Consider the following 14,104-nt stretch of genomic DNA (forward strand, 5'->3'; position numbering starts at 1 on the left):
CATTCCTGGGATAATTCTTGTAAACATCCTCTGGACCCTCTCCAGAGCCAGCACATCCTTCCTCAATTTTACATGCGAGTGGGTAAGAAAGATCACTCTAATCTTACTCCAAATCGATGCCACCGCCAAACTGGTTCAGGGGGTGGCAGGAGGCTGTTAAGGTGGGGAATGGTCTGGCATTTCTGTTTGTGGTTGGCGGCATTGTCGCACTCACCTCATGTGGTTTCAGGTGTGGAAGGTCTGGAGCAGATTGCAGGTCGGATCAGGCAGAGTGTGCCAGGGGTAAAGTGGGTGGGCATGGTGGGGGGTAAAGGGGCAAGGTGGGGATAAACGGTCAGGGTGGTGAGTAAAGGGGTGAGGTGTAGTGTAAAGTGGATGGGGGTAAAATGTTGAGGTGGAGGTTAAAGGGGGTGGGGTAAGGCATATAGCGGGTGGGAGGAAGACCTGAGGTCACTCCCGGGTCGGAGCATAGCCGGACCTGCCAACTGGCCGCATCTAGATGTCAACTATTCTCATCATAGACCGACCTGGCACCGAGAGGATTTCCTCCAGCTTCGGGTGCGGGGGGCGGGGGGGACACACAGAGTAAAGAAAGCAAACCGTTTTCACACAAAGTAGGTAAGCACTTTTGGCCGAGTCTACAGATTTTCACCACGAAACTTTATCTCCGCCTTACAGAGAAACTAAACGTGGGGCAACGGACTGCTCCTCCACACTCTGTCCCACTTCTACAACAAGTGGAAGCCCCAACTCGGCGAAATAGCGCCTTTGTTGTACCTTAAAGCGGGCCCGCTCGGTATTCAGTCAGTCGCTGAGGCCGGGCGGGAGCAACCCTCCTCGCCAGCCAGGGGACAAAGTCAGTGAGGAGCCGGGTCCGAGAGGCCGGCAGGTGAGGAGCAAGAGCCCACCGCCCGCTTCCCCATTCATCCGCCGCCAGCCGAGCTGCGCCAAGCCGCTCCCGGGACTCCCCCTCTCGCAGGCGGGCTGCAGCTCGGCTCAACCCCGTCCCCTCCCCTCCCCTCCCCAGCATCAGTTGCCCCCAAGACAACAGCGGTACCCGCTCAATCCAGGCAAAGCTTCCCCCCCCCCAACCTTCCTCAAACCTTCGAGTCCAGCCTGCAGATAACTTTGTTCGCCGAAGTGCCCGCCTCCAGCTGCCTCTTGCAAAGTTGCTCCAAAGTTTGCAGGAACCAGCCAATTTGGAAGCGATCCTTGCAACGCCACTGTCAACCGAGAGAGAAAGAGCAACGAACCGAGTGGAGCCGAGGCGAGCGGCTGATGCGGGGGGAAATGCTTCAGCCGGAGGGAGAGCTTCGCCAGCCGACAACAATCAGCCCCATTCACAGCGGAATGAGAGGAATGGCAGCGCTTCACCTCCTGCAGCACAGCCCCGGCCCTCTGGGTCCTAGCGAGCGCCACTGTGCACTCACTGCAGTCCCGGAGCATCTGATGCCTGCAAGGCTTCACCTGTTCTAAGATAGACACAAAATGCTGGAGTAACTCAGCGGGACAGGCAGCAGCATCTCTGGAGAGAAGGAATGGGCGACGTTTCGGGTCGAGACCCTTCTACGGATTGAACTAACGTGGGTTTCCACAGGTCTCTCGCCCCCACTGTAAATTACAACGAAGACACAAGAGGCTGCAGATGCTGGAAGCTTGGACAAAATAAAACAAGGTGCTGGGGGAACTCAGCGGGTCAGGCGGTATCTGTGGAGCGTAAAGGACAGACGACGTCCCGGGGCCCTTAGATTGATAAAGAATCGCTGAGGTCTTCCTCCAGCACTTTGTAAATGACAACGATTTCAATATGGTCTCTTTGAAGGACTTTGTTTAAGAAATAAATGTTATAAGGCGTACAATTTCACTGCTAAAGGGGAAAATCCACTATTACTAGGAAGAATTTATTTCATTATCAAATCAGGCGAATTTCTGGTTCTTTATAATAGGTGGCTTTGGTGATCATTTTGTAAACTATTATTATATCTATGCCTCATCACAATATTCCCATCTTTCACTTTCTCTGGGCTGCTTTCTATAGACAGCAACTCTTTTTGATGCGCTTATGCAGTGCTTCTTGCATTTATTTAGAATATATGATTCTATTTAATATTCTTTCAATTTTACCTATGTTCTGTCCAGATTGTGTTTCGTTGCTCTCGGAAAATGCTACCCTACAGAAAGTAAGCAGGAACAAAATTGTTTAAGAAGGAACTGCAGATGCTGGAAAATCGAAGGTAGACAAAAATGCTGGAGAAACTCAGCGGGTGCGGCAGTATCTATGGAGCGAAGGGAATGGGCAACGTTTCGGGTCAAAACCTTTCTTCAGAATTCTGAACAAAATTGTAATATTTTCAAAATATTAAATTATGTGTCCAATATTATTTTCTGCCTTTGAAATGTTTGGGTGAAAACATTGTGCAAGCTTATGTTTTAATTTATTTAAGGATGAGCAGTGCTGACTTTCCTGACTGCCATGTTGGAGTCAGAGTAACCAACATTATTGTTTAGTACAGATGCTGGTTTACACCGAAGATAGACACAAAATGCTGGAGTACCTCAGCAGGACAGGCAATATCTCTGAGGAGAAGAAATGGGTAACGTTTCGGGTCGAGACCTGTATGAAGAAGAGTTTCGAGCTTCTCTCCAGAGATGCTGCCCGTCCCACTGAGTTACTCCAGCATTTTGTGTTTATCTTCGGTGTAAACCAGCATCTGTACTAAACAATAATGTTGGTTACTCTGACTCCAACATGGCATTCAGACTCTGGTAAATGGGTCTCAGCTCATCCCTATGCAATTAGATCCTTGACTTCCTCATCGGCAGACAACAATCGGTAAGAATTGACAACAACGATTGTTCCTCGATGACCATCAACTCAAGGACGTATGCCCGATCCCCTGCTATACCCATGATGGTGCAGCTGGACACAGATTCAATGTCATCTTTAAATTCGCAGAACAAATTAATTGTTGAGCGAATAATGGATAATGATGTGTCAGAGCACTGAAAGAAGATTGAATGGTGCCAGAGGAACAATCTTGCTCTCAACACTAGCAAGACCAAGGAGCTGATTTTTGACTTAAAGAAGGGAAATCTGAGGATCCATGAACCTGTCTTCATCAACAGGATAGGAGTGGAGAATCGGCAGCTTAATGTCCCTGGGGTCTGAATCTCTGAAGATTTACCCAAAGCCCAGCTCATTGGTGCATTCACAAAGAATGCTCATCGGTACCTCTACCTCTTTAGAAAATAGATGAGATTCAGTATGTTGCTGAATATTCTATTGAACTTCCACAGGTGTGCATTAGAGAGCAAGTTTAGTGGTTGCAAGAAAGTCTGATTCGGTAAATCAAATGATCAGGAACGATGGAAGTTGCAGAAAGTTATAGACGGTGTCCGGTTTATTATGGATATTGACCTTCCCTGCATCGAAGGGATCTACAAGAGGTGCTGCCTCAAAAGGCAACTAATACTATCAAAGACCCACACCACTGCATATGCTTTCATCAAGACTAAAATGCCGGACTTCTAGGGTGGTTATCTCTGGATTGCTTCCAGTACCTCGTGCTAGTGAGGACAGGAACAGGGAGATAGGGGATCTGGATGTGTGGCTGAGGGGCTGGAGCAAGGAGCAAGGATTTAGATTTATAGACCACTGGGATCTCTTCTGGGGTAGGGGTGTCCTGTACAAAAGGGACGGGTTACACCTTAACTGGAGGGGGACAGACATTCTGGCAGGCAGGTTTGCTAGGGCTACACGTGTGGGCTTAAACTAAATAGTGGGGGGGAGGGATTGACATGGTCATCAGACTCTGGTAAATGGTATAAAGATGGAGTTGAAGGGGAAGTGGCTACAGGAAAAATTACAAAAGATTCTTGAATTAATGGGAAGGAAAGTTCGACAAAGCTCTTAAAAATAGCGGAGTCAGGGGATATGGGGAGAAGGCAGGAACGGGGTACTGATTGGGGATGATCAGCCATGATCGCATTGAATGGCAGTGCTGGCTCGAAGGGCCGAATGACCTACTGCTGCACCTATTGTTTATTGTCTATTATCTTGTTTCTACCATCAGCAGAGGAGCCTGTGACCTTCTCTCCGGAGATGCTGCTTCACCCGTTGAGTTACTCCACCATTTTGTGTCTCCTTAATGAGCCTGTCCCACTTAAGCAATTTTTTCAGTGACTGTCATAGTCATAGCATTTGCTGAAAAACCAGCGACTGGACCCCCTTACGACAATGTCTACAACAACCTACCTCCTAGTCGACGTCAAGCTATGTACGGCAAGCTACCAGCGACCCATAGGACGTCCACCTACGACCACACCTACGACAACCTACGTCCACCAGTGACAAGCTACGACAAGGTATGTCAATTCAGTCGCCGGTACCTGACGTAGGTTGACGTAGGTAGTTGATAATGGAATTCACCGCTCAACATCGACGACAACCTACGTCATCCTGGCGACAGCGCTTCGTCAGGCTACGATCGTTGGTGTCAAGCCCACGGGCGCTAACTGTCGCCGAAAAGTTTTGAACACTTCAAAATCCAGCGGCGACCAGAAAAAAGATACGACTCTTTGGGCGATTGAGGAGACCATACAGGCGACACCCCGGCGACCATGTGTTGACTGCCTAGTCGCCTGCAGTCGCCTAAAATATTGCCTAAGTGGGACAGGGGCATTAGAATAAAGAACCCGTCAGGTTCTTGAACACTGCACAACGTTAACCACAACTCCATCTCAGCAACAATCTATTAAGGACTATGTTTTGGTTGCACAGCATACTTTGGTTTTGCACTGTTAAGGTCTGGTTACCCAGTATTATCGATTACTAATTTATTGTGTTATTTATTTATTTGTTGTGCTATTGCATTAAAAGGCCTGCATAGCTGCAGCAAGTAAGGATTTATTTGTTCCAATCCTGGTACAAATGACAATTAATGCTCTTGACTGATTCTTGATCTGTAAGAATTTAACTCCTCCCCACACCACCATGTTTTTGAATTACTTCAATAGGGAAATTCAGTGATGAATACTTGAATCTTAATGTTATTCGACATGCTGGTTACATTTACGCAAGTGCAAAAAGCAGGAAATATGGGAAGCTGTGTCATTACATGGCATCATCACATTCACCAGATGTGCTATTGCAATGTTAAACCTCTATAGGTGTAAATAGTAATAGGTGTAAAAGTAAGGCTGAGCAGTAATTCTACTTTGAAAGTTTTATTCTTGAATCCGTGCGTCTGCGCTTTTGCATAATTTTCATGTATTTTTAAACTTGATGCAGGAAATTAGAGATTCTGCAGCTTTCTCGAGTGGAAAAGTTCAATTCTGTGGCATGATGCTACATTTCACAGACGGGCTTGGTTATGGGCCAGTGACGGTCAGACCATCCCTCCTCAGGGGAGTACATGTTCATCCTCCACACCCTGGGCAATAATCCATCAGGGTGTAACACCTTTCTTTATAGGATGTGCATGATATCCATTATTTAGAAATTAATGGAAAAATGTAATGTGCTCCATCAGCAAAATTCAACCCTATTGTTTATAAATCACTATCGTTTATTAATGTGAAAGATTGTTATAACATTAATTTATCTTGCCTTAAAGCATCATGAAGAGAATCCATATTTTGTGTAGGTGTACATTTAGCCCGTCTTTAATGAAAATTGTTATAGTGCATCAAAATAATGGAAAGTACACCAGAAAGTACTGATTGTAGCTTTTACACATGAAAAATCACAAATGTCTTTACTTTTCTTTAGTTTGTCTGCAGCTTTGAAAAAATTAAACTCCTACAATTGCTGTTTTGTCACTTACAAACACTAACTGCTTATATTTCTTGGACTTTTTTTGTTTATTCTTCATTTGCATGTTAATGAAAATAATATTAATCTGGCCTATTTCAATTTATTTTCATATGTATTTCAACAGACTAATAGTTAATCTGGGTGGGAGAAGTATTTGATTCTCCCCACCAATTCCCCCTCACTGCTTAGTTTGTCTCTAATGTAAAGTTATATATTTACAAATAATGATTATTGGGTCCTTGTGATTGATTGGAAACCCTTTGCTACTATGTTAAATGTTGTACGGTGGTTCTTGATTCATAAGCTGTATCTGAACTGTTCTTTTATATTTATTCATTTTCTGGGATCTAGATGTCACTGGTAAAGCCAGAATTTATTGCCCATGTCTAATGGTCCATGAGAAAAGCTGGTGTGCCACATTATTGAAGAGTCGTAGTTCTTCTGGTGATCATACACCCAAAGTGCTGTTGGTTAGGAAGTTCTAAGATTGACACCCAACAGTGCTGAATGTCCAATGATACATTTTGAAATTAAGACAGTGTGAAAAGTGCTTTTTCTCTGTGCATCTGTAGGTCTCTATTCAAGTTCAAGTTCAAATGTGTTTGTCACATGCACCATAATAAGGTGCAGTGAAATGTAATTTACTGATCTCCATTCAAAGCATTTAAAGTGACATTTTAGGGTAGAGGTTAACATTAACAATTGTGCTAAATATATCACCACATTGCTCTTTTCCCTCTAATAATAGATTAATTTTGTTTTAAAACCAATTGTGATTTTGATTGAATCTACACCACTGCCTTGCAGTGCCAGATGCATGCAGCCTATGCCATTGAAGCATTGACAGGCCTCTCAACATCTGTTTGTTACATTGATCTGCAGCAAGTCTACACACAGGATGTGCTTTTGTAGAAACCTTAAAAGGATCTGATCACTCGGGCATGATTTATTTCAAGCTTTACTTAGTTGAAAGTGTTTCCAAGCAATTGTTGGAGTTTTTAAGGTTTATAACGTGGGTTGGCACGATGGGAGGTGTACGGTGGGGAGATGATGAACATGGGGAGGCGAGAGGCAATGGAATCCAGAGTTGAGGCTTAAACCAATGTCCAAGGGAAAGAGTGACTGAGACCTTTCTCTATTTGAGGGGCGTACTGTTGTGATCTGGGTGAAAGGTCTTGTTAACCATTACGACAGCATTTTCCCGACAAGACAGCAAATGACAGGTTATTATAAACGGGTGCAAATTACTGTACACCTGATACCTGTAAATCGTGTCCCTGCAACATTCTGCCAATGTCTTAGTAGTGCAGTGGGAAAGCTCCAAATTCTTGGCATTCAATAAAAATTAATTAATTCAATACAAGCTGTAGTTTCAAGAATTGATAACTGATTCAGCATTTTACTTTAAACTCCAAATCATTTTTTGAATCGATTGATGTGCAATTATAGAGCTATATATATACTTTAGCTATATATATGACTTTTGTGGATGACAAGCTTGAGTTTAGCTCTGCGTTTGCACTGTGATGTGATCCGTGGGCCCGAAAACAAAAACATGGGTGGGGCAGCAGATAGAGCTACTGCCTCACAGCGCTGGACACCTGAGATCGATCCTGATCTTGGGTGCTGTCTGTGTGAAGTTTGCTTGTTCTCCCTGCCTGTGACCACATGGGTTTCATCTGGATGCTCTGGTTTCCTCCCACATTCAAAGACGTATGGATTTGTATGTTAATTGGCCTCTAAATTGCCCCGAGTGTGTAGGGAGTGGGATAGCCTAGAACTAACGTGAACACCATCATAACAATGGTTGGCTTGGACTCAGTGGGCCAAAGGACATGTTTCTAAGCTGTATCTCTAAACTAAACTAAAATTTAGCTCAACATCATCTTGCTTATTCCTCTCACTGGTTTATGTTGTTTGTTTAGCATCCAGGGTTGCACAGAGAAATGTTCTTCTATTTAAACAAAGGAAAGTTTTCTATTTAAATGGCACATACTCTATTATCTAACCATCATTTCCATTTCTGCCCAAGAGGGAATCTTTCAAATCTATAGCCACTTCAAAACAAAGTGCATCTATTTCTAGCTCCATAATATCATTTGTATTCACTAATGCTTTCATATTGCCTTGAATCGGAAATTCTGTAATTCTCATTCTCGGTTATGCTTATGTTGCTCCTTTTATAACCCACAAGTATTTCTGATAGGAAATGTGTCTCACAGGATTATTGCCAATCTCCTAATACTAGTGCTGTCATAAAGCATGTGGGAAAGAATGGTTAGTGTGGATTGTACAGTTACAGATGTCTGTGCTGGAGCAGGTGGACTGACCAGAAGCATTTCTGATAATGTATCCAGGACCAATACGTTGCATGGGTATTGGGTTAGTGCAGGAAGTTCATCAGCAAAGATCACTCACTTCTGGGTGTTCCATCACCAAAACCGAGGAAGTAAATGGGAGGGAGGTTGATGACCAGAAGAGTGGCAAAGACCAGGACAAATACAGTGGCTACAATAGAAGATAAACTATCAAGGATGGGACTAGGATAGGAGATATAAAGCAAGACTTGCATTTCCATTGTGACTTTGATGACCTCTGGACAACCTAAAATATATTTAGTGTACATTAAAATACAGAAAGCACAGTTGATGCAAGCTTCCACAAAAAAAATAGCAATAAATTGCCTCGAGTACCTCTCCTGTTTTAGCACTGAATACATCAACTAGCAGTGATATTTTATGCCTCTGAAATTCAGGTTTAGTGCTTACAGGTTGAGTTGTGAGGCAAATCTGTTCGTCTGATGGTAATAGAAAATTGCTTATTGACTGTGATGACAATCCTGTTCTTCTGAATAGTATGTTCACCCCAAAGGAAAAATATAGTTTCAGTCCAACACTTCATGTGTAAGCCACCGTCCTAACACTGCTATGCTCCAGGATTCCGTAATCTAGTCTCTGGAGTAAGCCTCTATTCCATGAATGGACATAAAATCCTGGAGTAACTCGGTGGGTCGGGCAGCATCTCTGGAGAAAAAGGATGGGTGATGCTTTGGGTCAAGTCTGAAGAAGGGTCCCGACCCAAAACGTCACCCGTCCTTTTTCTCCAGAGATGCTGCCTGACCCGCTGAGTTACTCCCAGCACTTTGTTATAAAAGGGCTCTTTGGTAGTAATGGTGATAATTCTGTAGCTCTTTGTTACTCTATTCCATGGCCTTTTACTCGGAGGTAAGGGTGCCTGCCACTAAAACCACACATAAAGTAGTGCAGTTAGTGCTGTTTCACTGTCCCAGTGACTTGGGTTCAATCTGATGTCTGGCGCTGTCTGTGTGTTTACATGACCACCCACATCACAAAGATGTTAATTGGCCATTAAAGTAGCAGAATCTAGGAGACGTTGATTGGAATTTGGAGAGAATATAATCAAATTACTCCATATATGGGTGCTTGATGGTCATTGCTGACTTGATGGGCTAAAGGTGCAGGAAGAAGGGTCTCAACCTGAAACGTCACCCATCCTCTCCAAAGACGCTGCCTGTCCCGCTGAGTTACTCCAGCATTTGGTTTCTGATGGACTAAAGGGTCTGTTTTCATGCTCTTTGACTAAAGCAAAACCTGGGCTTGGGAGTGACTTCTTAGGAAAGGAAGCAACCCTGTTCCACTTAGCTTCACATTCGGATACGTAATTTTAAAATTCTTACTTTTTTGGTTGTGCCAATAATTCTCCTTTTATAGCCTCAAAATAAAGCGACACAAGAGGTTATTGGCCTAAACGTATGCCATTAATTGGCGCTAAGTTGGTTCCTTTGAGCAGGCCACGTTGCTCGCCTGTCTGACACCAAAACAGATTGGCTGTTCTGATCTCTGTCAAGTAGGGAAAAATATTGTGATTGGGGATGTTCTTAAAGCCTCTTTGGGAGGGGGGTGGGGGGGGGGGGGGTGTAGGGTGTAACACCCCCACAGAATTTAGAGAAATTCTGGCTCATGCCCATTAAAGGTGGAGTTGGAGCATTTGGGATGATGTTAGGCGTTTCAAGATCATTCGTCAAGAAAACACAAAGCCCTGAGACTGACATCAACTACTGCAGGAAGATCATCAACCCGGTGAAAGATGGATTTTGGTCGGCCTGAAACCTGTTGCTCTTCCAGTGTCATGAGATGTCTGTGAGCAAATGCTGCCGACTGAATGACACATTCCAAGGTGCACAAACATGTGCTGAGCGATGCACTGAAACGCTTTGATTCCCACATTGGCCACAAGACCAGAGTGGAAGATCACAGATACATGCACAATATGTCAAATGACACATAAGGCACAACCACAATCCTGGAATTAGTCTCACTATGTGGTCTGTAGATGGAATACCAGAGTATATCGTGGATGAAGTAGAGTGATTAAAATGGTCATAAAATTACTAGGATTATGATTGAGAAGCTGGAAGCACTGAACAAAAAGGTGGGAACCTCTGCCCCCTAGTGGATTATAAAGTGATCAGGTAGATTTATTTGACTTTTAAGAGGATTGTTTTATTCTTTATAATATTATCACTGAAAGGAGTATTTCTTTTCAGTATTTTTATGGAATAGTTATTTTTTCTGTTTAGTCCTGGTTTACATGTGACTCTTTGCTGAAAATATATTACAGAAAGGACTTTAGCACAAGAAATTGCAAACAAAAATAATTTGCAGTTTATACATTAAAAAACCCCAGAATCAATCTAATTAACCATACACTTGACATCAACAGCGATTGAGGAAGAAAGTACACATCTTCGACAACCCTTTGCTCGGAGTGTCAGCCAGGAAACAACTCTAACTTTGATGCCGTCTCTTTTATCCTACAGTCCAAAAACAACAGAAATAGCAAATATCTACCTTTGCAGTTCTAGTAATCTCTTGAAAACATTGATCAAGTTACCCTGAAACTAAATTCCAGTAGATGCAGCACAAGTTGGTGCAATCATTCCTTGAAATTAAATATTTGAGTACAATTCCGCTAATTCTATGCTGCACCCTGATTTCGATGACCTCACTTTTGCCTATACTTAAATCTATTTACCTCAGTTATGCTTGTTTATCCTCTTGGGAATCTCTTTAATTGTCATTACAATCTCTTTGTAATTTTATGCTTCCATATGACCACGTTCACCGTTTACACTTACACCGTAGACTTCTCTAACTTCAAGTAGCCCACGCTTTCCCTCTCTCTCTCTCCATCCCCTCCCCCTTCCCAGTCCTCCCACCAGTCTGCGACTACATTTTGTCTCTGTACCGCCCACTCCCCTGACATAAATCTGAAGCAGGGTCTCGACACGAAACGTCACCCATTCCATCCCTCCAGAGATGCTGCCTGTCCCGCTGAGTTACTCCAGCAGTTTGTGTCTACCTTCACCGTTTACAATCCTGTTCACTTTAGTCTGTGATGTTACATTTCTGGCTGCTCTTATTCATGACTAAATTACCTGTGTCTGAGTAAAAATGAAAACAACAAACAAAAAGCAGGAGATACAAAGCCAACCACACTAAATGAGAAGCAGGACAATGTGAACATTTCAAAATTAGGAGCATCTGATGTTGATAAAGTGCAAGAAATTGTTTGAGAATACATCACCTTCTATTTATTGGCTTTGCAATCAAATCTCAAACTCACGGAACATTGTTCCCTCTTCCTTTCCTTTTGACTTTTCCCATCTTCTCCATCAATGTCTCTTCATTTATTCTCTTCGCTCCCAACCTCCTCTGTCTCACCTCCTTATTTTCTTTTTTTGATAGGTTTCATGTGTATAACATAAGAGACAAGTGCCAGAAAATCCTAACATTATATCCTCCAGTGTATTAAATGAAAGTGCGGTACTTTGTTCTCATTGTGTGGTATACATCCACAAATTCTGCCATTTAAACGCTTTCTTTGAAATAATCATCTTATTATCAATTTTGAATGATTTGGAAAAATAATGGTTTCTAAAAGCAGCACAGTGGCGTAGCAGTAGAGCTGCTGCCTTATGCCACTGTCCCACTTATGCCCTGTCCCTGTCGGTGGTTGCCGGAGGTTGCAGGTGGTTGCTGGAGGTTGCAGGTGGTTGCTGGAGGTTGCAGGTAGTGGAAGGAAAGACCTTTGGTTTAGAAGGTAAGACCTTCCACTACCTGCAACCTCCGGCAACCACCTTCAACTAGCATAGCAACCGGCTTCGACTAAAAAATTACCGCTTTTTAAAATGGCAATCTATTTTTAGTCGCGGCCAGTTTTGAATTTTTTGAAATAATCGCCGGAACAGAGAAGACGCGCAAAACTACTTTCGACCATTAGGGAGACTGACAAAAAACCTCCAGGAACCACATGGAAACCTTGGGTGGGGCACAAAGTCTCCTGAGGTTTCCGTTCAGGTTTCCTAAGTGGGACAGGGGCATTACAGCGCCAGAGACCTGGTTTTGATCCTGAGTATGGGTGCTGTCTGTACGGAGTTTGTACATTCTCCCCGTGACCGCGTGTGTTTTCTCAGGGTGCTTCGATTTCCTCCCACACTCCAAAGACGTGCAGGTTTGTAGCTTAATTGGCTTTGGTAAAATTGTAAATTGACCCTAGTGTATAGGGTGATCGTTGGTCGACACAGACCCGGTGGGTCGAAGGGCCTGTTTGCACGCTATCTCTAAAGGAAAATCTAACATTTGGTTTAGAATTAGTGCAAACATGCATTCGTTTCTGAGAATTCATCCATCATAATAAATTATCACCATTACTACTTGTGGTGTTATCTGGTTTATAACATCTTACCCATATGATTGCTATCCACTGGAGGAGGTATCAGTCCTGATTGGGCATTTTCTGTGTGAGAGAAATATTTCTTGTAAGTTTTTTTCTGAAAATGTTGTATTACCCTAAAAAAAAGTCCACAACCCATCTAATTCCCATAACCCACAGTGTTCTGAGTTTACACAAAAATGCTGGAGAAACTTAGTGGGTGCAGCAGCATCTATGGAGCGAAGGAAATAGGCAACGTTTCGGGCCGAAACCGGCCCGAAACGTTGCCTATTTCCTTCGCTCCATAGATGCTGCTGCACCCAATGAGTTTCTCCAGCATTTTTGTGTACCTTCGATTTTCCAGCATCTGCAGTTCCTTCTTTAACACAGTGTTCTGAGTTTCTTCACCTACAGCAATCACTCGGCATCAAAGTTGAGTTGCTTCCACTCAATTCTTGTGTGTTCCATGGTGGCTGCTGAAGCTAATGTGGGAATTGGAGTCTTTTAGAGATAAGGCTGAAGGAAATTCATCAAGTTGTTTGTTAATGCTTTGAAGATATATTTAAGAGATTTTGCAGTGTAGGCATACTTTTATTTCTGAGTTCTGTGGGCCTTTGTGAAATTGTGACCTTTTAATTTATAGCATTTTTAAAAAATCTTTCGAAGAATATTTTAAAGGAGAAAGCCTCAACTAATATTCAAAGTATGTATGTGGGGGCAATAACGATATTACATGAGATATAAGTATATGTGGGAATGCTGTTAGTCTGCAACATCACACGTGTTCTGAAGCTCCTGAGGTCTCCAAAGTACATAAGAAATTGGTACAGAAACAGACCATTTGCCCTTTGAGCTTCCTTCTGCATTCACACATTTCGGCACCATTTTGCTGCGTAATCCCCATATGTCTTGATTCTCGTAATATGCAGACCATTATTGATGTGTTATGAAGATAACAATAACTTTATTAACTTGCTTTGGAAAGTGACCTTGATATATGAAAATAATCTCGCATCCCTTCTCCATACAGTCTGACAAAGCTCCACCTATGCTGTGAGGAATGGATCGCAGGGTTGTGGTATTAGTTTGACTGGATCATAATGAAACGGAATCAGTGTGTTCAGCAGCCATGAGTTCCAGAATACAGCTTCTTGTTTCTTTGCTCACCATTCTGTTGCCTTCAGTAAGTTCTATAGATGCTAATAGTTTTCTGAAAGATGGCAAGAAACAGAAGTAGCTGCCATACTAAGTACATCCTCAAATTATTCAAGTTGGTCAAATTCAGATAGCTTTATTATGTTTTTGATTTCTCCCTATCCAGTCTGCTATTCTCCAGACTATCATAGAAGATTCTGACCCTGGAGCAGTCAGCTTTGCTTCTCTTTCATCAGTTCTCACCAACTTCAAACATCCCTTTCATCTTGATCCTTATCTCATTGCAGGTAAACTGGAAGCTGGGTCTCTACCCGAAACGTCACCCATTCCTTCTCTCCAGAGATGCTGCCTGTCCCGCTGAGTTACTCCAGCTTTTTGTGTCTATCTTCAGTTTAAACT

At 43.0% G+C, this 14,104-nt stretch overlaps 1 protein-coding gene across 1 annotated transcript in view; it reads right to left on the bottom strand.

Moving 5' to 3' along the window:
• Positions 1-14,104, bottom strand: part of amotl1 (angiomotin like 1) — a 112,359-nt gene that overhangs the window by 81,276 nt on the left and 16,979 nt on the right. Inside the window, 1 exon segment of the mRNA XM_033022402.1 lies at positions 12,584-12,634. Coding sequence (XP_032878293.1) covers positions 12,584-12,634 — 51 coding nt within the window.

The sequence above is a fragment of the Amblyraja radiata genome, chromosome 6, assembly GCF_010909765.2.
Source record: "Amblyraja radiata isolate CabotCenter1 chromosome 6, sAmbRad1.1.pri, whole genome shotgun sequence".
Lineage (NCBI taxonomy): Eukaryota > Metazoa > Chordata > Chondrichthyes > Rajiformes > Rajidae > Amblyraja > Amblyraja radiata.